The sequence below is a fragment of the Bidens hawaiensis genome, unplaced genomic scaffold (genome assembly GCF_021521415.1).
Source record: "Bidens hawaiensis isolate Kalapana, Puna unplaced genomic scaffold, B.hawaiensis_p1.1 tig00047769_1, whole genome shotgun sequence".
In the NCBI taxonomy this organism is placed as follows: Eukaryota; Viridiplantae; Streptophyta; class Magnoliopsida; order Asterales; family Asteraceae; genus Bidens; species Bidens hawaiensis.
In genome coordinates, this window is record NW_027506059.1 from 45,270 (window position 1) to 68,923 (window position 23,654).

Below are 23,654 nucleotides of genomic sequence, written 5' to 3' on the forward strand. Positions count from 1 at the left end.
CACCGGCTTAATTAAGGTTCGAGGTACATTGCCACCGTTACTCAAGGTGGTTAACTTTATTTTGTTTAGTTACAACTAGTCATTTTCAATTGACTAATGATCTAATTCAGATACATTGTCATGATCAGTGTCATTTTTTAATATGGGAATAACGTTGTTAATACACAAGCAAGTGACACAACAGAACTTACAATACCCATTGTTGATTCAAGCAAATTAAGACACAAATAAGAACGAATGTAAAAAAATAAAAAATAAAAAAAGGTTGTTTATTACTAATTGAATTCATAGATATCACATCTAAACATCTAAACACGAATTTTTTATTCAGTTAGCATATCTTATATATGCAATACATATGTGTATAGCTTTAAGGGCTCTTGGTAAGTGTAAAGTTGAAGTTTGCACAAGAAGTTTGCTTACTTAGCAACGATGAACTAAACCCAAACGTCGAATTCTCTAAATTAAATTCTAGAAAGTTGTCCTCGAACTGAAACGTCCTGATCACGATTGCAGGTTCACTCGTTGCACCACCGTCAACAAATGCTAGACATGCTACATCATTAGTTATTTGCTTAATGGAGTTAGGTGTGGATACAATCCACTTTTTCCCATCTGGGAGGTTGAAAACGATATTGGGAACTTTTAAACCATCGGTGGAGGTGTTGTAACAGAGGCCAAAGGGGGCAACTGGCTTCGCATGACGTAATCGTTTTGTAACCATTGAAAACCTCCTAACCACACCATGATAAATGTCTGTTCTAAGAGTGGTGTAAGGGTCTAGTGTACTAAGCTTCGTAGCGGTATTCGTTGGGACGTTGATAGATCTCTTTTTTATCACAATACTATTGACCTTGATAAAGTATCCAAAAGAATCTTTATGCTTTAACAACGGAGTATAAGAAAGATAGCTCCTGACATCGACATTTGATTGGGGTAGAAGGTAATAAGGACCATTTCCAATGAACAGAACCCCAGGGGCGGATGACTTGCTTGGTAAACATAGAGCTAATGTGTTCTTAATAGGTCCTAAGAAAGCTGGATATGCATAAATCGAGGAAGAAAATGCCATGACACCAGAAACATTTGCAGGAAATGATGCACACGATGAAGAAGGAGCACATGCGGAAATAGGGGATGAAAAAATGTCGTAGTTGAGGAGGGCTTGATCACACGAACTAGTCATGGGATTTACCACATTGACCGGGCATGTACAAAAACCCCAACCAGGTAGCGTCGAACTGTTGGTTTCTGGAGAGCAAGACGGGTTCTTATAGGAGTACGAAGCTCGCACTTGTGTGCAATCAAATTCTTCACAGGAAACAGGAGATACACAAATCTTGTTCGGGGGGCAACTGCCTGGGTATATGTTCCATTGCACGATGCAGTCGTGCCAGGTGAAGGGAGCATCGATATCTATAAGGAAGTTTTCTTGCAAGAATTGCATGTCTACATAGGATGTCACAACCGGAACAGTATATAGAGGCTTAGCAGCATCCGTATGTTTGTTAACTACGGAAATGTATGGTGGAACATAAACAGCAATAACTTCATGTTCATGCGTGATGATCGCTAGAACGATAACGAGTAGTTGTATAAGAAAAATCATATCTGGATCTGTAGGTTTTGAAAGAGCATCCAGCATATTTATATAGGAAGACTTGGAAGTGCTTGCCGTTATTGTAGGTGTTCATTTTTGCGTGTATACTTCAAAGAAAACAAATACATAAAGTAGTGATTAAGACATTTGCAAAACATAAACTTAACTAATTACTATATTATAGTTTTATCATATATAAACCGGACAGTTTTGTTTAATTACCTTAAGAGTCTTAATGGTAACCATGAATTTATAAGAAAGAGTCATCGACCAACGGAACATGATCACCATATGCACCGGCTCTCTTAATGTGTAAGCTTCCGAACATGACCATATGCACCGACTTAGAAATGGTTTAATCGCCACCTTTACTCAAGGTTGAACTTTTGTTTGTTTAGTTACAACTAGTTATTTTTAATTGATTAGATAGTCATTCAGATACATTGTTTGTTAGCCGTAATTAATGATCAAGTTTGATGCAAATGCAAGGTTTGAATGATTTTAGGTGGAAAAAATTGCTGTTAAAAAATACAAATACTGAAGAAACTGGTAGAAGTGTTATTTATTGCTTGAGTTCACATACAACGAAAAGATTGACCAATTTAACTACTAAGTTCTTTCTTCGAATACACTCTTCTTGTATGTGGTATGAACGTGAAGTTGAAGTTTGCGCAAGAAGTCTGCTCCTTTAACAACGAAGAACTAAAACCCAAGGCCGAGTTCTCTAAATCAAACACTAGAAGGTTTTCTCTAAATTAAATTCTAAAAAGTTATCCTCAAACTGAAAAGTTCCAATCACGATTGCATGTTCACTTTTCGCGCCCCCATCAACATACGCAAGGCATGAAACATGTTTTGTTATGCGTTTGATGGAGTTAGCTGTGGATACAGTCCATATCTGCCCATCTCGGAGACTGAAACTGATGCCAGGAGCCTTTGGTACGACTCGGGTACCATTGATGAAGGTCCGGAAACAAAGGCTAAATGGTGTGACCGGCTTTGCAAGAGGGATCCGTTGTGTAACCTTTGAAAACCTTCGAACCACACGATTGTAAATGTCGGTTCTGAGAGTGGTGTAAGCCTTGATTGTACTAAGTTTGGTAGTTGCATTCATAGGAATATTGATAGATCTTTTTTTAATTACAATAGCATTGACACCAATAAAGTATCCAAATGAATGTGGATGCTTTAGTAATGTAGTATAAGTAAGAATACTCCTTATGTCCACATTTGAAAAGTGTGGATGAAAGAAATAAGGACCATCTCCATAAAATAAAACCCCAAGAGTCGATGACTTGCTACCGCTAGGCAAACATAGAGCTAATATTCTCTTAGTCGCTTGATTAAATAAAAGCCTGGAACGCGTATGGGGACATCGAAAGCGCCATGACACCCGTAACATTTGCAGGGAAGGATTTAAAGAAGGAAGAGGGAGCACATGCGGCATTAAGGGTAGAAACTTGGATAGGATTATATGGATTTACACCGTTAGTTGTGTTAACTATTAAATTGTCATAGTTGAGTAGAGCTTGGCTACACTATTTGGTAAGCGGGTTCTTCACATTGACGGGACATGAACAAAGTCCCGAACCAGGTAACTTTGAACTGTTGGTTACAGGAGAGCAGGAAGGGTTCTTGTAAGAGTAAGAACTTCGTACCTTGGTACATTGAAAATCTTCACATGAAACGGGAGAGAAGCAAGGACTGTACATGGGACGACAACTGACTTGACGTTCGTTCCATTTTGGGTTGCAGTCATGCCATACTAAAGGTGCGTCGATGTCTATAAGGAAGTTTGCGGGTGTGGTTCGTGTGATATCGTGGAAAGTATCGATCTGAACGCTATAGAGAGGAGTAGAAACATCAGTGTGTTTGTGTACTGCACTGACCATGGTATAGTAAGGCGGTACATATTGTGCAAAGGTTTCATGTTCTTGAAGTATGGAAGCTAGAAGGAGAACAAAGAATTCTAATACCAAAAGCATTATTAAAAGCATGCTTGTTTGTTGACCCAGTGAGTACCCTAGCCCGGTCAAATAAAAGCATGATCAAAATGTCAAACAAGAACATAACCATAGGCGGCGGAATGGTTCGAGGTACATTATGACCGTTACTCAAGGTGGAACTCTATTTTGGTTAGTTACAAATGGTCTTTTTTAATTGATTAAATGATCTAATTTATATACGTTGTCACAAGTGTCATTTTTAAATATGGGAATACCGTTATTAGTAAGTAATACACAACGGGTTCACAAATTAATTTTTGAATAAACTAAATTAATGTAATAAGTAAAATCAACTTTTGAAGTCACGAACCGGTCACAAGTTTATGAAAAATAAATAACTGATAATTATCAGTCTCTCACAACATTAGTATAACTACAATTTGCAAACAAATGTTTCCTTAACAATTCTACTATTTCCACAGTTTTTTTATTATCTATTAGAGTAAACTCACTTTCATCAAGAAAAGTTTCTAGCATTTGGGCCATGTGGTACTTTCAAAGTATTGCCATTTTCATCCACGTACTTCATTAACCCGTTGATTTTTTACAGTTAAATGATGTGCATTTGTGTCTTTTTGCACATTTTATAAAATAATTAATAAGAAACAAAATCTTACCTCTTTGTTATACATTAAGTTATTATTGATATTAGTTTTGACATCATGGCTTATTATTATGACTATTGACGTAATATATCACGTTAGGTCAAACCTAATCACTGTATTATAATTGGTTGGTCAAGTGATCGATTCATAGTCAGGCAAGCATGGCCAACGTATATAAAAAAAATGGCCAATGAAGGTGAATATGATATTTGGTAGAGAAATAGCGTTACATAATAAATAAGGTGGTTGGGTTTGTACCATAACTATTTTAATAATAAGAAAAATGATCTGGTTACAACAGAGAGGCAGGTAAGCGGGCAACAAGATGCGCCGCCACCCCCTTTTAAATGGCAAACCCGATCCTACTGAAAATGGGTATCGACCTAGGATCCATTAAAATTCCTTATGGACTATTATGAAGATGGGTATCGATCTAGGATCCATTAAAATTCCTTATGGACTATTATGACAAACCCATTTTAACTCATTGTGATCAAAAGTAGAAATCGTGACACTGATGGAATGCAATGGGGTAGATGTCAAAGTTAGAAGCTGACCAATAATTAAGATATCAATGTCTTTAAGAATTTACATATTTTATAAAAATATAAAATTTGTCTTAACATCTATAGGGATGAAATTAACAAGTTATGTCATACAGGACAGATGTAATGAATCATGGAGAATACGTCTGAAGGGTTAATTATATTTAAATTCACATATATGTAAACAAGAGTTATTTATTTGGAAAGCACATTGTAGAGCAATGCATTTCGTCATAGCTTTATAAAGAGCTTTTGATAAGCGTAAAGTTGAAGTTTGCACAAGAAGTTTGCTTACGTAGCAACGATGAACTGAACCCCAAAGTCGAATTCTCTAGGTCAAATTCAAGAAAGTTGTCCTCAAATTGAAACAACCCAATCACGATTGGTGGTTCAATCGTTGCACCACCGTCAACAAATGCCAAACATGACACCTCGCTTGTTACTTGCTTAATAGAGTTAGTTGTGGATAAAGTCCACGTACTTCTTCCCATCAGGGAGGCTAAAATCAATATCAGGAACTTTTAAACCAGTGGTGGAGGTGTTGTAACAAAGGCTGAAGGGTGCGACTGGCTTTGTAGGACGTAATCGTTTTGTAACCATGGAAAACCTCCTAACCACACGATTATAAATATCTGTTCTAAGAGTGGTGTAAGGATCAGTAGTACTAAGCTTGGTAGTGGTATTCACGGGGACGTCGATAGATCTTTTTTTAATTACAATGCTATTGACGTTGATATAATATCCAAAAGAATCTGGATGCTTTAACAATGGAGTATAAGAAAGATAGCTCCTTACATCGACATTAGATTGGGGAAGAAGGTAATACGGACCAGGTCCAAAGAATACAACCCCAGTGGCAGACGGCTTGCTTGGAAGACAAAGAGCAAATTTATTTCTAAGAGGTTCATATATGTTAAATGGGAGTGCATAAGGCGAGGAAGAAAATCCCATGACCCCGGTAACATTTGCAGGAAATGATGCAAATGATGAAGAAGGAGCACATGCCGCATTAGGGTCTGCACCAAACAACCCGGAAAAAACATTTCTACCATCACTAGTGTTCAAATTTATTTCGTCATAGTTGAGAAGGGCTTGGCTGCACAAGCCAGTCACAGGGTTAACCACATTGACTGGGCATGTACAGTATATCCAATTACCAGGCATCGTAGTGCTGAAATTAGTTTCCGGAGGGCAAGAAGGATTCTTATAAGTGTAAGAAGTTCGAACATGTGTGCATTCATATTCTTCACAAGATACAGAAGATGTGCAGCGCGTGTTGAATGGGCAGTTATCATCAGTGGCGGACCCAGAAAATTTTTTCTTGGGGGTCGGAAATTTTTAGGAGTCGGTTGTATATCTTTAATGGTAAACAAATCTCGGATTAGTTCGGGTAATAAAATAAAAATAATAATACTAAATTAAATTTTTTTAAGTTCATAATAAAACTAGTCATCATTAGATATCAATAATAGAAATACAATATCGGTACATTACTTCCTACAGATTTTAATATTTTAGAACCTATTCTTTATAGTATAATAAAGAATACGAATATACAACCGGTCTATAGATTATTAATTAACGTAAACATACTAACACACATAAGTTAAATACTTTTGTGTGACATAATGAAAATGAACAAAAAGTTTATAACATCAAATTATACACATTATCAAAGAATAAATATGCTATAAGAGAACTATTAGTTTTGAATTTTACAATTTTACTGGGTGAAAAATGTAAATTACACAAACTAGAGGAGCACTTTGTACGATGTTAAAAGAAAAATATAGATTAATAGAAAAGAATACAAATGAACTACATCTTTCTCTCTCTTCTTCATCCATCACCACCCATTTAGTTGCAGGTTTTGTAACAGACATTAACAAGTTGAAAAAAGCTTTAAAATTTATAAATTTGTTTTCTCTTTTCACTTAGATTCCTAGTGGTTTATGGGGCAGTGTCAAAATTTCATGGGAGGCGGTTAAAATATTTCACATATGTATACAAAGAAGATAAAATTTTAAGGTGGGCGGCCGCCCCCTTCTCTACATATTGGGTCCGCCCCTGGTTATCATGCATGTTCCATTGCGCAATGCACTCGTGCCATATGAGGGGAGCATCGAAGTCTATTAGGAAGTTTTCATTTGCATCTTGCACGTTTACTGGCCATGTCATGACCCTAACACTATAGAGTGGTTTAGCAGCATCCGTGTGTTTGTGAACTGAAGCTACTACTGAAGCATAAGCAATAATAGCTTCATGTTCAAATACGATGAAGGCTAGAACGATAATGAGTAGTTGTGGAATCAAATACATTTTGTATGTTCTGTTTTCCAACTGTAGTTTAGGAAAGAGCATCCATCAGATCTATATAGGCATGCCAATAAACCTTAAACTTTACTTTGCTATGTTTGTTGTTTTATATTTTTTTTTATTATTATTTTTGGAACGAGAAAGAAATTTAATTATATGGGGATGACTTGTAAGAAATTTTGGGCATAAAGTAAATTAGTTTTTTGTGTCCAAGATGTGGTCAAATTAAGAGGGACACTTTACGTGTCCAAGGTATAAAATACATTAGTTTTTTGTTTGAAACTTATTGCAAGGACAGCTTTTTGTTTGATTATTTTTAGATTCATATAGCCATGAATAAGGTCATTGACCCATGGAACATGACAAGTTCTTGTTGTGTAAGCTTTCAAACATAGGCCACTTGCACCAGTTAAACTAAGCTTACATAATTTTTTACCCAAGCTCGAGCCTAAACCGAAACACACTTAATAAACGAGCTAGATCGAGTCCAAGTCTATATGCCGAATGATTAGACTTAAGAGCATAAACAAGCCTACTATCTATATAAATATAATAATATTTTCTAATATAACTGCATCCGTACATGCTTAATACACAAATTTCATTTCTTATCGATTAGTTCGCAATCTTTTGATTTCCATAATCTCATAGACACACGTCCTTTAGATTTGAAACTGACTAAACTGTCTTAGAGCACACGAAGTCATCCTATTTCCCGGTTCCTCCCATTTAATTAAACTATTATTATTATTTGGGGTGGGGGGACAGCTTCCTCCTTCTCCTTGTTGTATTTACTCAAAACCCAAGATAAATAGCTTATACTGCCCGATTTTCGATGAAAATGGGTCTGGAAACCGAGGGGTGGTATTCCCATCTCGTACCGGGGTTTTCTCACCCTTCTCTGGCTCCCACTCCGTCCCTTCTTAGCCAATTTTCATCAAAATTCCTTCTTTAAATTTTTTTCATCATTTAACATCTGAAAACTGTTTTAATATGCATTTTGTAATTAAAATTAGCCTATTCCATGTATGTTCTGGTTTGGCAATACAAGGTTTTCACTGCAAGAGAAATGGGGCATCATCGACAGAATGCTCGGTCCTTAGTGAAAGTCATCACTGACGAGAATCCATCGGTGAAGCTCTGTTGGGTTGTGGGTGGGTTTTGATAGGTTTCGCATCTAAGTTTAGATTTGTATCAACTCAACACCATAATTTACTTTATATATGTTTTATAAATAAACATATTCAAATAGCTTGGTTGCTCAAATAGTTTTGTTATCTACACTAATTTAATATAACAAGAACTCAATAGTACATTTAGTTCATACTAGCAAATTAAGTCAAAGAGAACAAATGTAAAAATCATGGATAATTCGATACAGGGTGTGTAAGGCCCCGTTACCGGTAGCCCTACTTTCGTGTTGGATTTACTCATAAACACAGTTCTAATATCAGAGTTAATTAAAACATTCGCGGAATATAAAAACTTTCATAAAACATTTCATAACAAAACACATCTTGTCTTAAAACAACATCTTGTCTTTCAAAATAAACAAAACGTTAAACTTAAACGTCTTGAGTCTTCCGATGCATTCCTACATTCCTCGAGCATTACGCCCTACATTCCTCGAGTATTATTAGGGCTCGGTACCCTCATTCCTCGAGTATTATTAGGGCTCGGTACCCTCTTTCCTCGAATATTAGTAGGGCTCGGTTCCCTAGTTCTCGAATATTAGTAGGGTTCGATTCCCTCTTCATTACCATACAACCATACATCATACCTCGAGTATTATTAGGGCCCGGTACCCTCTTCGTAACCATACAACCATACAACCATCATTTCCTTCTTTTATTAACTTTATCACATTCATACACATAAGCATACATATCATGCTTACCTTATACATAGCGTTACAACCTGACAGTACGTGCAATATCCGAAGATCGTTCACGTACCATCAAGCAATCATTCATACAATTCACATTATTCACATAAGGCATACACTTATCTCTTAGGATAAGCGTATTAACAAACATATTTAGTATGCACACAGCCCCGAAAACATAACACGTAAATGGGGCTAGAAACTCACCTGAATCCTGTTACGCTCTCCGTTAATCGTTATTCCCTTCTTGAGCTGTGCACGGCTAACTGTATAATATTTACATGTATCAATTAACTACTACCACTCGTATAGTATTTCTATCTTTAAATAACCCACAACGAACGGGGGTCCGGGGGGCAGCGGGGTCTAGGGGTGGCAGCCCCTAGCAGGGTCCAAGGGGCAGAGCCCCTGGCTGGGGTCGAGCTGCCAGGTCAGCTTGGAAAAATTTTATTTCCATTAACTGTCTTAACACATTTTTCATTAGGTTTTTCATTTATTTTCTAATTTGCTAACTCAAGCGAACTTGTCATTAAGCGAACTTAACAATAAGCGAACTTAACATTAAGCGAACTTACTGTAAGCGAACTTAACATTAAGCGAACTTAACACCAGGCGAAGTTAACTTGGTGAAGTTACACCTTAAGCGAACTTATGCCAGGCGAAGTTGTCAAGGGCGAACTTATGCCAGGCGAAGTTGTCCAGTTAGGCGAACTTGCTTGCAAGCGAACTTGCTTGCAGGCGAAGTTGTGCAGCAGCCCCACTGTTCATCCTTAATCCCTAAAATCATCATCGTTTTAACGTGAAACTCTTGGATACGATATTTAACCAACTCGCGATCAATCCTATGGTCGTTTTTGGATATGGTTTGACCCGAAAACACGTAAAGTTTGGACCTTTAAGTTCAAAAACGTTCAATACTAGTGTTAAGGGTTCATTAACCGAGCCGTTTCCATTTTCGGGTTCATTACACTCGTATTTATCATCAAGTTTACAACTTTATGTTTCGTTTATACCCGATACACTCTCGTTCTAAGTTTCAATGCTAAACGTTTATAAAAAACGTAAACTTTAAGATCAAAACGTACATTTTCGTGTTTGTTTGGCTTAGTCACGGACCATAGATCTTGTGTTTATCTTGCGAAATGAAGGATCTATCAATAATCTCGTTTACTTGGCCTTGGATCTCACTCTCTCTCTCGGCCGTATATAGGTGTAAGTGTATGTGTGTGTTTTTGAGTGTAGAGATTAAGATGGAATGAAATGAGGTTTAGTGTTTTATGGTGGTTTAGGGGATATTTATATCCCTTAAAGCTCATGGACCTAAGGCCCATTCTCATTTAACTCATCTTAATTAATCTAAGTCCATGATCCGTTCTTTACTCGATATTAATTTAATTAATAACGCGAAATCACTAAACGTAACTTTCTTTATTTAACATTATAATATTTAGGATGTTACAGGGTGTTATTCAATTCATAGACATCACATGTAAACAAGAAATCCTTATTCGAATAGCATATTGCTATTGAGCAATAGATTTCATCTTAGCTTTACGAAGGGCTATTGATAAGCGTCAAGTTGAAGTTTGCACAAGAAGTCTGCTTACGTAGCAACGATGAACTGAACCCAAAAGTTGAATTCTCAAGATCAAATTCAAGAAAGTTGTCCTCGAACTGAAAAGTCCCAATCACGATTGGATGTTCACTCATTGCACCACCATTAACAAATGCCAAACACGCCACATCGCTTGTTACTTGCTTAATAGAGTTAGTTGTGGATACAGTCCACTTCTTCCCATCCGGGAGGCTAAAATCGATATCAGGAACTTTTAAACCAGAGGTGGAGGTATTGTAACAAAGGCTGAAGGGTGCGACTGGCTTTGTAGGACGTAATCGTTTTGTAACCATGGAAAACCTCCTAACCACACGATTATAAATATCTGTTCTAAGAGTGGTGTAAGGGTCAATTGAACTAAGATTCGTAGTGGTATTCACGGGGACGTCGATAGATCTTTTTTTAATTACAATGCTATTGACACTGATATAATATCCAAAAGAATCTGGATGCTTTAACAATGGAGTATAAGAAAGATAACTCCTTACATCGACATTAGATTGGGGAAGAAGATAATAAGGACCATGTCCAAAGAATAGAACCCCAGTGGCAGATGGCTTGCTCGGAAGACAAAGAGCAAATGTATTTCTAACAAGGTAATACATGTTGAACGGGAGAGTGTATGGCGAGGAAGAAAATCCCATAACACCAGTAACATTTGCAGGAAATGACGCAAATGTTGATGGTAAAAACATTTCTACCATCACTTGTGTTCAAATAGAATTCGTCGTAGTTGAGAAGGGCTTGGCCGCACGAACCAGTCACAGGGTTAACCACGTTGACCGGGCATGTACAGTATATCCAATTACCAGGCATCGTAGTGCTGATATTGGTTTCTGGCAGGCAAGAAGGATCCTTATAAGTGTAAGAAGTTCGAACATGTGTGCATTCATATTCTTCGCACGATACACAAGATGTGCAGCGTTTTCGGAAGGGCAGCTACCGGGATGCATGTTCCATTGCACGATGCATTCGTGCCATATGAGGGGAGCATCGATGTCTATAAGGAAGTTTTCACGAGGGTCTGGCACGTTTACAGGAAACGTTGTAATTTGAACACTATAGAGAGGTTTAGTAGCATCGACATGTTTGTGAACCGGAGCTACCACGGAAGTGTATGATTGAGCATAAGTAGTCGCTTCATGTTCAAATGAGACGAAGGCTAGAACGATAATGAGTAGTTGTAGAATCAAATACATTTTGTATGTTCTGTTTCTCGACTTTATAGTTTAGGAAAGAGCATTCATCAGGTCTATATAGGCATGTCAATAAACCTTAAACTTTACTTTGCTATGTTTATAGTTTTATATTTTCATTATTTTTGGAAGCAGAAAAGAAATTTGATTACCTGGTTTACAGTTTGAACAAAGAATAGTCATAAGAGTACATTAGTTATTAGTGTCCAAGTTGTGGTCAAATTAAGTGGGACGCTTTACGTGTCCAAGGCATAAAGTACATTAATTTTAATTTTAAAGTTATTGAAAGAACAGTTTTTTGTTTGATTAGCTTGAGTCATATAACCATGAGTTTACCAGAAAAGGTCATCGACCCATGGAACATGACAAATTCTTGTTATGTAAAATTTCGAACATGGCCACTTGCACCAGTTGATTAAATTATTCTAGGTATCGACCATGAGTTTACCAGAAAAGGTCATCGACCCATGGAACATGACAAATTCTTGTTATGTAAAATTTCGAACATGGCCACTTGCACCAGTTGATTAAATTATTCTAGGTATCGACCCATCACCGCATGGAACATGACACAATCTTGCGCAATAAGCTTTTGAGCATGGCCATATAAACAAGTTGAGTAAATAGTTCTATGTATCCTTTGCTAGTATAGTACGTAGTATGGGTTTAAAGTTTAAACAACTCAAATTATATAGTCAACTCCGCATAATAGGAATAATAATAATCGAAGACACCCGCTCCAGTCAAACGATTGTTGCATCGACTCCTTAGTAATCACGAATGGATTATTACTAGACCGAAAACTTTATTGATGGTTACCAATAGATTACCGATAAAACCATGAAATTAAAAACAAAAATAAGGGATTATCGAGGGATTACCGATGAACCATGAAACAAAAAAGAATTTTATATAATAATACCGACATATCAAACAAAATCTAAAAATAAATAATAATTTCTTTTAAAAGAAAAAATTACCAAAGAATTCTACGAGATCCAAAAAAATAAAATTTCCTTCATAATATATTTTCTCGTTTACAAACGTTATATGAAATTATTTTATAAACATTATATAAGTCTTTTCTAAATTTATTTATTTATTTAAAATTTTCAACTTGTTCTACTATCCTCTAAACTTTATATTATATTTATTTTTCCTTCTGCATTTTATTGAGTTATGCATGATCATAATGTGCGTGATAATAGTTATGTGGGTCAACCAATTATGTCTTTCTTATTGTGTTTAGTATTTGGTTTGTCTTTTATTTCATGTCTCTTAATTTAGTCATAATATAGTGTGTTAGTGGGCTAGTGGTGGTAGTGGGTCTTTTAACAATCGATTCTTTGGTCTAGTTGTAGGCTATATAATTAGCCATGAAGTTCTTGTCTTAAATTATGAATGAAATATGAAATTCGTCTAGTTTATCTGTCTAGTTTCTCTGTATGGCTCTTCTGGTTTCTCTCTAGTTTCTTTGGTGATTTCTTCAAGAACTACATCATGGATTCATGGTGAAGACACACAAGGAACACGCCTTGGAAAAGGTAAATTCATTTAATCTTCTATATTGTATTATTCTCTACTAGTAGAAAACCCGCACAAGATGTGGCTGGATCTGAAAATGACTTGCTTTATAATATAAGGAAAATATATATATCCAATCTCCATGTATATGTATGTTCATTTCGAATTGATCGTATTAAATAAGAAAATTTTACTAAACTCATATAATGTATATATGAGTTTGCGGTGCGCGCATATAATGTATATATGTATGGGCCCTCGGGTGGGCAAAAGTAAAACTGCGCTAAGTTTGACGTTATTTTACTAATTTTGTGAAAATAACGTTCAAAGTGGTGGAATGTTAATCAGGCATCATGTGGTGGCACTAATTGCCGAAAGACAAAGGTACATGCACCAATCAGCAGGTATCCCAATGGTTGGGTGTTATGTGTCTTTATGTCCAAGGTTTGATGCAAAACTACTATTGAGTCGGGGTATCACCGGAAGCAGCCTCTCTATTCCTGAGGGGTAGAGGTAAGACTGTTTACATCTTACCCTCCTCAGACTCTATCATAGCTTTGCTATTGGTGAGATTTACTGAGTATGATGATGATAATTACTGAACTCATGTAAATCATGTTCCAGTTGTTTGGTTGATTGATCAGTGTTGTTTTGGGTCCTGTACCATTATCGTCTATATACCGTTATGTTTTAATATTAAACCATGTTTTCTAATTCTGTGTGATATGCTTCATATGTGTTCGTATAAAATATAACATGTTTGATATGTGTTTATGAAAAATGTAACATGTTTACTTCATACTAACTAACTAATCAATATATAGAACAAATGAGAGAAGAAAAAATAAAATAAAATAAAAACATGTTATTTCTTCAATTCACATATATTTAACATAAACTCTTTATTCGGAAAGCAGATCAAGCATTGAACAATACATTTCATTATCGGTTTACGGGCTGTTGGTGAAGTTGAAGTTTGCGCAAGAAGTCTTCTTGCTTAGCAATGATGAACTGAACCCAAAAGTTGAATTCTGTACATCAAATTCTAGAAAGTTGTCTTCAAACTGAAACGTCCCAATAACAATTGGATGTTCACTTGTTGCACCACCGTCAACAAACGCCAGACACGCCACATCATTTGTTATCTGCTTGATAGAGTTTGATGTGGAAACAGTCCACTTCTTCCCATCCGGGAGGTTGAAATCGATATCAGGAACCTTTAAACCAGTGGTGGAGGTGCTGAAACAAAGGCCAAATGGAGCGACTGGCTTTGCAGGACGTAATCGTTTTGTAACCTTGGAAAGCCTCCTAACCACACCGTTATAAATGTCTGTTCTAAGAGTGGTGTAAGGGTCAATTGTACTAAGCTTGGTAGTGGTGTTTGCTGGAATATCGATAGATCTCTTTTTTATTACAATGCTAATGACACTGATAAAGTATCCAAAAGAATCTTGTTGTTTTAGTAACGGAGTATAAGAAAGATAGCTTCTTACATCGACGTTTGATTGAGGAAGAAGGTAATAAGGACCAGTTCCAAAGAACAGAACCCCGGGGGCAGACGGCTTGCTTGGAAAACACAGCGCTAACGTATTTTTAAGAGGTCCCAACAAGTTTATTGGGAGGGCATAATTTGAGGTAGAAAACGCCATGACACCAGAAACATTAGCAGGAAAGGACTCTAATGATGAAGAATGAACACATACCGCGTTAGGGTATGCGCCATAATATAAATTAAAAAAATCTACACCAACAATTCTACCGTCACTTGTGCTTAGTGTGAAAGCGTCGTTATTGAGATCGCCTTGGCTACATGAACCGGTCACAGGGTTAACCACATTGACCGGGCATGTACAATATCCCCAATAAGGTAATGTTGAGCTGTTGGTTTCTGGCTGGCAAGTAGGATTCTTATAAGAGTAAAGAGTTCGAACATCTGTGCACTGATAGTCTTCACAAGAAACGGGATCTGTGCAAATCTCGTTGGAAGGACAATGGGTAAAATATGTATCAAAATGCACGATGCACTTGTGCCATATGAAGGGAGCATCGAAGTCTATAATTAAGTTTTCATGCGAGAGTTGGTTGGTATGATCGGGTGACATCAGGACCTGGACACTGTAAAGAGGCTTAGCAGCATCGGTATGTTTGAAAACCGGAGCAACTACAGAAGTGTATGGTTGAGCATGAGTAGTAATAGCTTCATGTTCAAGAGAGATGAAAGCTAGAACTATAACAAGTAGTTGTAAAAGCAAATGCATTTTGTATGATTCTACTTTTGGAAAGAGCATATATCCAACATATATATATAGGTATGTGAAGATATGGTCAAATTAAGTGGGACACTTTACGTGTCCAAGGCATAGAGTACAATATTATTTGATGTTAAACTTACCTTTTGAGGTCATATAACCATGAATTTGTTATAAAAAGACATCAACCCATGGAACATGTCATAATCTTGCGGTATAAGCTTACAAACATGGCCATAGGCACAAGTTGCAGTATCCATTGCTACCATGAGTGTAAACAAGCCAAAGTGTTTGAGTGCTAATGTTTCACTTCAGATCTACTCTTTAAAATTTGAATCGAGGTGATCTTATCCAATCTCAAACCCAAGCTCGAATCTAAATTGATAGTTAATAATTAATAAACGAGTTAGAGCTTCATATATCGAGCATAATCGTACTCACCTACGTAAATTGTTGGATGTGTTGGCTTATGCTGCACTTGGGACAGCAGGTCCTAGACAAGAGGCGCGGGATAGGGCAGACGGGCCCAACTCGTTCACTAGTTTACTCTAATCTTGTTGTCTATATAAATGAATTATATATGTGTAGGTCACAATGACCGGACCACAAAAATCTTGCTATCCATAAATATCCCTAACATAAACTAGTTTAACATTTATAAAAGTATAATAACTAGAATTCATATAATCGACAAAATCCTTAAATATAAGAATTCATACATGCTTAATGCACAAATTTCACTCTGATCGGTCAATTCTCAATCTATTTATCTATATGATCTCATATCGACATGTAAAGTCTGATTAACAAATTTTAATGTACATTTTCAACTCTTTAACGGATCTTAACCTATTTTCATCGAAATTTCTTTTTTAATTAATCTAAAATGGTTTGGTCACAACCAATTTTATATAAACTATATACTAATTCAATTACATCATATTAGGAAAACCGAAAATCGATAAAACCGGCTCAAGCCAAACCGAAAATCTACTCTTCAATTAAAGAAGTATAATTTTCTAGATTATTAGCTTCCTTAATTCATCCATATGGACAAATTAATAAGTTTGTGTTGGATCACATGAACACTCAAGCTCGAACTTTTTGACCGTTGAAATAGTCAACTTGACTATTCATTCGAACACATGCTGAGATTAGCCATGTATCACTCATTAGTAATTAGATACCCTCAACTTTCACGACGAAGTGCAAAAAGAAAAAAGAAAGAAAACCCTTCTCTGTTTCATGTATTCAGATACACCTGCGATGCCCCTAGGTTCAAAAAAGCTTTTGGGATACCCCTGAATTTTTGTTCTAGATCCACCACAAAGTTTACGAATGATATTTCCCGTTCCTTGAAGATATTACTTTAACCAATTTTTTTCAGCTGTTAGGACTTAAGTTAATTAAGAAAAGTTAAAATTGAATGTATATGGAGCTTTTGTTAAAAGCTAAATCAGGTCTGTTATGATTTTAATCTTTTGATTTGCTGTTATCAACTTATCATTGCTATGGATGGGATTTGATGTGTTTGGTTGCGGTTGTGGATTTGATGTTATCAATATCTGAAAACAGTCACTGTTTCAGTCGGAGTGAGTTTTTTATTTTTTTTGACACACTTTTGTTCTGAATCATGCAATGTGTTTCGTCGTGTTTGGTATTTTTTGAGAAATGTTCTGAATCATGCAATTCTCCACAAGCATATGGAGGAAGACAACAAGGTTTTGGATTGTATACAGAGAAATGACATAACATTCAATTTGGTAAATAGGAAGATGGTGTTCCTGGTGTTCATGCCAAATTTCTTATATAGCAGTTGAGGTAATTTCATATAAATCCTATTATCTTTCCCAAATTGTATGGGCATTGTTGCTCGTTAGTTTTTAGTGAGTTCTTGGTCACTTGTGGTTGGAGTGTTGTTGACCTGCTTGAACCCAATGAGCAGATGGGGATATTTTTGTTTCTAACCACAAGATAAGATTAATGTTTTCGTTTTTCTAAGTTTCATGAGAAGCAGGTTACGTTTGATTTGTTTTTAAACGATGTCTACACGATGAAGTTGCGAATCATCCGTTTGTTAAAACACCGGTATAATTTGAATCTTGATTACTATTTATTTAATCTAATAGTTCATGTATTCAACTCATTTAATACACGAGTTACTAACCTAATATGATTTACATGGAGACATCATGATTAGAGGCTTATATATTTCTTGAATTCACATATATCTAAACAAGAAATCTTTATTCATAAAGCATGTCGACTGTTTAGCTATACAATTCGTTTTAGCTTAAGGACCGTGGATAAGCGTAAAATTGAAGTTTGCACAAGAAGTTTGTTTACGTAGCAATGATGAACTGAACCCAAGAGTAGAATTCTCTAAATTAAATTCTAGAAAGTTGTCCTCGAACTGAAACGTCCCAATCACGATTGCAGGTTCACTCATTGCACCACCATCAACAAATGCCAGACACACCACCTCGTTTGTTACTTGCTTAATGGAGTTAGCTGTAGATACGGTCCACTTCTTCCCATCTGGGAGGCTGAAATCGATATCGGGAACTCTTAAACTAGTGGTGGAGGAATTGTAACAAAGGCCGAAGGGTGCGACAGGCTTTGCAGGAGGCAATCGTTTTGTAACCATTGAAAACCTTCTAACCACACCGCTATAACTATCTGTTCTAAGAGTGGTGTAAGGGTCAATTGTACTAAGCCTGGTGGTGGTATTCGCGGGAACGTTGATAGTTCTCCTTTTAATTACAATGCTATTGACACTAATAAAGTATCCAAAAGAATCTTGATGCTTTAACAACGGAGTATACGAAAGATAGCTCCTTACATCGACATTTGATTGGGTAAGAAAGTAATAAGGACCGGTTCCAAAGAACAGAACCCCAGGGGCAGACAGCTTGCTTGGAAGACATAGAGCTAATGTTTTTTAAGAGGTTCATATAAGTATCTTGGGAAGGCGTAAGGCGAGGTAGAAAATGCCATGATACCAGAAACGTTTGCAGGAAGTGACGCAAACGATGAAGAAGGAGCATATGCCGCATTAGGGTATGCACCATAAAAGCCATCAAAAGCGTTTCTACCATCACTTGTGTTGACTGTGAATTCGTCATAATTGAGAAGGGCTTGGCTACATGAACCGGTCAAGGGGTTTACCACATTGACCGGGCATGTACAGAATCCCCAATCAGGTAACGTCGAACTATTGGTTTCTGGATGGCAAGAAGGATTCTTATAAGAGTAAGAAGTTCGAACATCTGTGCATTCATATTCTTCGCAAGAAACAGGAGATGTACAAAGCGTGTTGCTAGGGCAACTGCCTGGATATATGTTCCATTGCACGATGCAGTTGTGCCATATGAAGGGAGCATCAATATCTATAAGAAAGTTTTCATGCAAGTATTGCATGTTTACATAGGCTGTCATGATCTGAACACTATAGAGAGGCTTAGCAGCATCAATATGTTTGTTAACTGGAACTACTATGGAAGTGTATGGTGGTACGTACGCAGCGATTGCTTCATGTTGATTGAAGATGAAAGCTAGAATTATAACAAGAAGTTTTAGAGGCAAATACATTTTTGTATGTATGTATGTTTATTTTAAAAACTGTAGATTTGAATGAGCATATATGATATATCCATCCAATAGATTTATATAGGTATGTCAAGGACTCAAAGAACCAATTTGAAAAGCCATTTGTAACGAGAAGCAAGATCAAGAATTGGTCAAATTAACTAAGTGGGACACTTTACGTGTCCAAGGCATAAACTTCAGTAACTTTATTAAGATTGTTAAGTAATCAAGCATGTCAACTACATGTATAATTAATATACACCATGTTCCAAATGTGAACTATAAACATTATACCCAAATGTCAACCTTAATTGTGAATTATTATAATATAATATTCCACACTCCACCACAGCTCCTTTTTAACTTCGATAGCACCCCATTTGACATTGCTTCTACATCACAAAACTGCATTTATAATCTAGGTACTATGTTTCACAATTCTAGAATGCATAATGGATTATACCGGTGTAGGCTCAATTGCTCTCTAATTGATAATTCAAGCCATGTTAGCCCATATGCAATTTATTAGTGGTTGATTATACTTTAAAGTACAAGATGTTTAATGTTAAGTTAAAACTAGATGTTAAGCTCACGCGTTGTTCTTTGTTATGCGCGTTAAACCGGTGACATTAATGTGGTCTAAGTACATAAAAAGATATATATAAAATGCCACATATTTTCTTCGATTGATAGCGAATTCATTCTTCACGATTCCAGTATGAGTAGAAGAGTTGATGAAAGTTTAAATATATTTGTAACGTAAAAGAGTTGAATATGCATGTCAATTTAGTGTAAAAATAGAGTTAATACTTTCTTTAAAAGAATCTCCTAAACGGCTAGAAAACGACTATATATATATAGTTTTGCTACCAGCATTCACCCTCACCGGTTTCACGTACAGTTCCAACGTGCCACTAGATTCAAGTTCAATGGGAGCTCGTTAGAGTTGTCACGTATCATTTTTCTAATACTTCTTACACTTCTTAGGCAAAATGAATTTTTTATTTGGTCCTTCCCCATATATATCTAAATATCTTGTTTATAAAAATACCGACTTTAGCCTATTTGAGCTTGTAAAATTTTTCACAAATCAAATTCAGACTTTTAGAGATAGAGCTTGAAACGAGATAAGCTCTTGTTCAAACTGAAACATTGTAGCATGTCTAAGTATTCTTGTTATAAGTAACTTAACACTCTTGGTTTGTCTTTTTGACCGTTGATATAGTCAACCCGACTTTTTGTTTGAACACATGCCAAGACTAACAATGTATCACTCATTAACTAGATACCATATGTATCTAGTATCTACAACTACAAGTCTACCAGACAATATACAGCACTACGTGTATACTACACAAACTATGTTAGGATTCTTCATAGTATACCAAACATGAACGCCACTAAAATAAGTGGAGGACTTAATGCATACATATTCTATTATTCCCTAAATCTCTACGTCACATTTATAGACTTAGAAAAGACTTAACCAACCTTACGAACAATACGTACTCCTGTAAATTTATGACACGTGTATGTTAAATATGTAAAAAAAATGAATCAAAAACTAAACATGTTAGGCTTGCCTCAATGGCTAGCGCTAGGTACACGGACATGTGTGTCATAACGATGATGATCATCATCATATGGACATTCTGTGTTACATGTGTTACAGAAGGCATGGCGTGCGTTAGTTTCTTAGGAAACTATACGCCAATTGTCGAATTGGCCGCTCATTTTCATTTTGCTCTTTTGTAAAATCTTTCTTTCTCTCCCCCTCACAACGCCGCCGCTTGGGCCATGTTCAAAAGCTTACATTGCAAGGTTGTGTCATGTTCCAGGGGTCTGTGACTTATTCTTATAAAGTGATGGTTATATAACCCAAAAAGTATATCAAATGCTCACATTGCAACTTGCAAGGTTGTATCATACCATCATGTACTCTATGCCTTGGACACGTAAAGTGTATACTAAAGTATGAACACAAAAAAAAATAAAAGAACAAATATTGGCAAACAATTCTATGTGCTCCGATTACAAATTGCCTTTTAAAATTGAGAATAAAAAAATTACGCCCATATATGACATGCCTATATAAATATGTTTTCTAGCTCTTTCCAAAACCACAGCCTAGAAATAGAACATATATACAAACATACAAAATGTATTTGCTTCTACAATTACTCGTTATCGTTCTAGCCTTTATCTCTCTTGAACATGTAGCTATTATTGCTCATGCTCAACCATACACTTCCATAGTAGCTCCTATTAAACAAGCACACTGATGTTGCTAAGCCTCTGTATAGTGTCAAGATCACAACAACATTGGCGCCTGCAAACTTCCTTATAGATATCGATGCTCCCTTCATTTGGTACAACTGCATCGTGCAATGGAATAGATATTTAACCGATTGCCCTTCCAACACGGTTTGCACAACTCCGGTTTCATATGTAGCTTACCAGTGTGAAGATGTTCGAACTTATACTTACTCTTATAAGAATCCTTCTTGCTCTGGAGTGCTTGATTGGGGCTTTACATGCCCTATCCACGTGGTGGAACCTGTGACTAGTTCATGTGACCAAGTCATTCTCAATTATGACCATTTCACATTGTACACAAGTGATGGTAGAATGGTTGGTGTAAACCCTAATGCGGCATGTGCTACTCCTTCATTATTTACATCGTTTCCAGCAAATGTTTCAGGCGTCATGGCATTTTCTTCATCGCCTTACACCTTGCCAGCTTACTTTTCTCAACAAACATTAGCATTATGCATTCCTAGTAAGTCTTCTACCCGAGGGGTTTTATTCTTCGGAATGGTCCTTATTACCTTCTTCCCCAATCAAAGGTCGATATAAGAAGTTATCTTTCTTATACTCCGTTGTTAAAGCATCAAAATTCTTTTGGATACTTTATCAGTGTCAATAGCATTGTCATTAAAAATAGATCTATCAATGTTCCGACGAATACTACTACCAAGCTTAGTACAATTGACCCTTACACCACTCTTAGAACAGGTATTTATAACGGTGTCGTTAGAAGGTTTTCAATGGTTACAAAACGACTCCATCCTGCAAAGCCAGTCGCGCCCTTTGGCCTTTGTTTCAGCACCTCCACCATCGGGTTGAAAGTTCCTAATATCGATTTCATCCTCCCAGATGGGAAGAAGTGGACTGTATCCACCGCTAATCCATTAAGAAAATAACAAAAAAGGTGGCGTGTCTAGCGTTTGTTGATGGTGGTGCAACAAGTGAACCTGCAATTGTTATCGGGGCGTTTCAGTTCGAGGACAACTTTCTAGAATTTAATTTACAGAATTCGACTCTTGGGTTCAGTTCATCATTGCTACGCAAGAAAACTTCTTGTGCAAACTTGAACTTTACTCCTACCAACAACCCGTAAAGTTGTAATGTGATGTATTGCTCAACGAACAGTCGATATGCATTCTGAATAAAGATTTCATGTTTAGATATATGTGAAATTAAGAAATAAAGACCCCGTTAATTGAATTTTCCATTTTCTTTTTTATATTTGTTCTCTCTCTTAATTTATTGGTATAAAAAAAATTGTGCTTTGTATAGAGGCTCATCCTATTACTAGAAGCCCAACTTAATCTTGTTTTGCAGTTGTGACGGAAGTGGCTACTGCCTTATGTTGTTCTTGGTTTCTCGCTTAAATCTTTAGTCTAGGCTATGTTGACGCCCCGCTATTTGGCATGGCAACCTATGTTGTGGCTATGGCGAAGATCTGAGCCTCGGGTCGTTACACTCGATTAGCATTCAAAATCCAGTTTGACTTCACGTTTATGCATATATTGATTGCTATTTTACGCTTTATGCAGACTCATTGCTGCTTCGTTCTCTTTGTGTGAACTCTCAAAGATTGCTAATGTTGTTTAATTTCACCTAATGGTTGGTTTTCAGTAGCCTTTACGCTCTGTTCTTGAGTTTTTTTAAATGAGGGAAAGGAAAGGAAAACTAAGGATAGTTAAAAAATGGGTGTTCTTGAGTTTTTTTTATAATGGAAAGAAAAGGAGTAGGAGGAGTTAGGAATGATTAAATTAATGTATTTTCCCAATAAGTTATCCTCCAAAAAATGGGATGATTACTAAGGATAACTATTTTTTAACATAGTTATCCTTTCATTTCCTTTAATTTCCTTCCAACTCAAGAACACCTAATTAAAAAAATTTCCCTTCCCTTCCCTTCCCTTTCTTATCCTTCCCTCTCATTTTCTTTTCTTTCCTTGGTTAAAAAACTCAAAAACAAGGCGTTAGTTATATTGAAATTGCTGTGTAATAACAAAATTGTAGTAACTGATTTTGGTAAATCTTCAGTTTTGGCTATGATGACACTCCGGCTATTAGGCATGGCAACCTATGTTGCAGCCATAGCTGGGATCTGAGCCTCAAGTATTACACTGAAATATATTTAACATTAATGAATAAATACCTAAATTGTGATTATGATCCGTAAAATATACCTTATTTAGGTCCTATGGACGGGTCAAACAACAAACAACTAGTGT

The 23,654-nt window shown here is 36.3% G+C and overlaps 2 protein-coding genes and 5 pseudogenes across 2 annotated transcripts; 1 reads left to right on the top strand and 6 right to left on the bottom strand.

Moving 5' to 3' along the window:
* Positions 1 to 370: 370 nt before the first annotated feature.
* LOC143616549 (chitinase CLP-like) lies at positions 371 to 1,621 on the bottom strand. The gene has a single exon (XM_077089347.1). It carries the CDS (start codon positions 1,607 to 1,609, stop codon positions 371 to 373), a length of 1,239 nt encoding a protein of 412 aa, XP_076945462.1. The 5' UTR covers positions 1,610 to 1,621.
* Positions 1,622 to 2,202: 581 nt separating this feature from the next.
* LOC143616551 (putative aspartic proteinase GIP2) lies at positions 2,203 to 3,585 on the bottom strand (annotated as a pseudogene).
* A 1,410-nt stretch (positions 3,586 to 4,995) lies between these two features.
* Positions 4,996 to 7,075, bottom strand: LOC143616538 (chitinase CLP-like; annotated as a pseudogene).
* A 3,433-nt stretch (positions 7,076 to 10,508) lies between these two features.
* Positions 10,509 to 12,125, bottom strand: LOC143616539 (chitinase CLP-like; annotated as a pseudogene).
* Positions 12,126 to 14,139: 2,014 nt separating this feature from the next.
* LOC143616546 (gamma conglutin 1-like) lies at positions 14,140 to 16,424 on the bottom strand. Its single transcript, XM_077089346.1, has one exon. The coding sequence runs from the start codon at positions 15,578 to 15,580 to the stop codon at positions 14,243 to 14,245; it is 1,338 nt and encodes a 445-aa protein (XP_076945461.1). The 5' UTR covers positions 15,581 to 16,424; the 3' UTR covers positions 14,140 to 14,242.
* Positions 16,425 to 17,709: 1,285 nt separating this feature from the next.
* LOC143616545 (chitinase CLP-like) lies at positions 17,710 to 19,598 on the bottom strand (annotated as a pseudogene).
* A 2,159-nt stretch (positions 19,599 to 21,757) lies between these two features.
* LOC143616540 (putative aspartic proteinase GIP2) lies at positions 21,758 to 22,529 on the top strand (annotated as a pseudogene).
* The last annotated feature ends 1,125 nt before the right edge of the window (positions 22,530 to 23,654 follow it).

Bases quoted from the DNA above. Each gene is read 5' to 3' on its own strand.
- LOC143616549 (XM_077089347.1), bottom strand. From the start codon at position 1,609: ATGATTTTTCTTATACAACTACTCGTTATCGTTCTAGCGATCATCACG.
- LOC143616546 (XM_077089346.1), bottom strand. From the start codon at position 15,580: ATGCTCTTTCCAAAAGTAGAATCATACAAAATGCATTTGCTTTTACAA.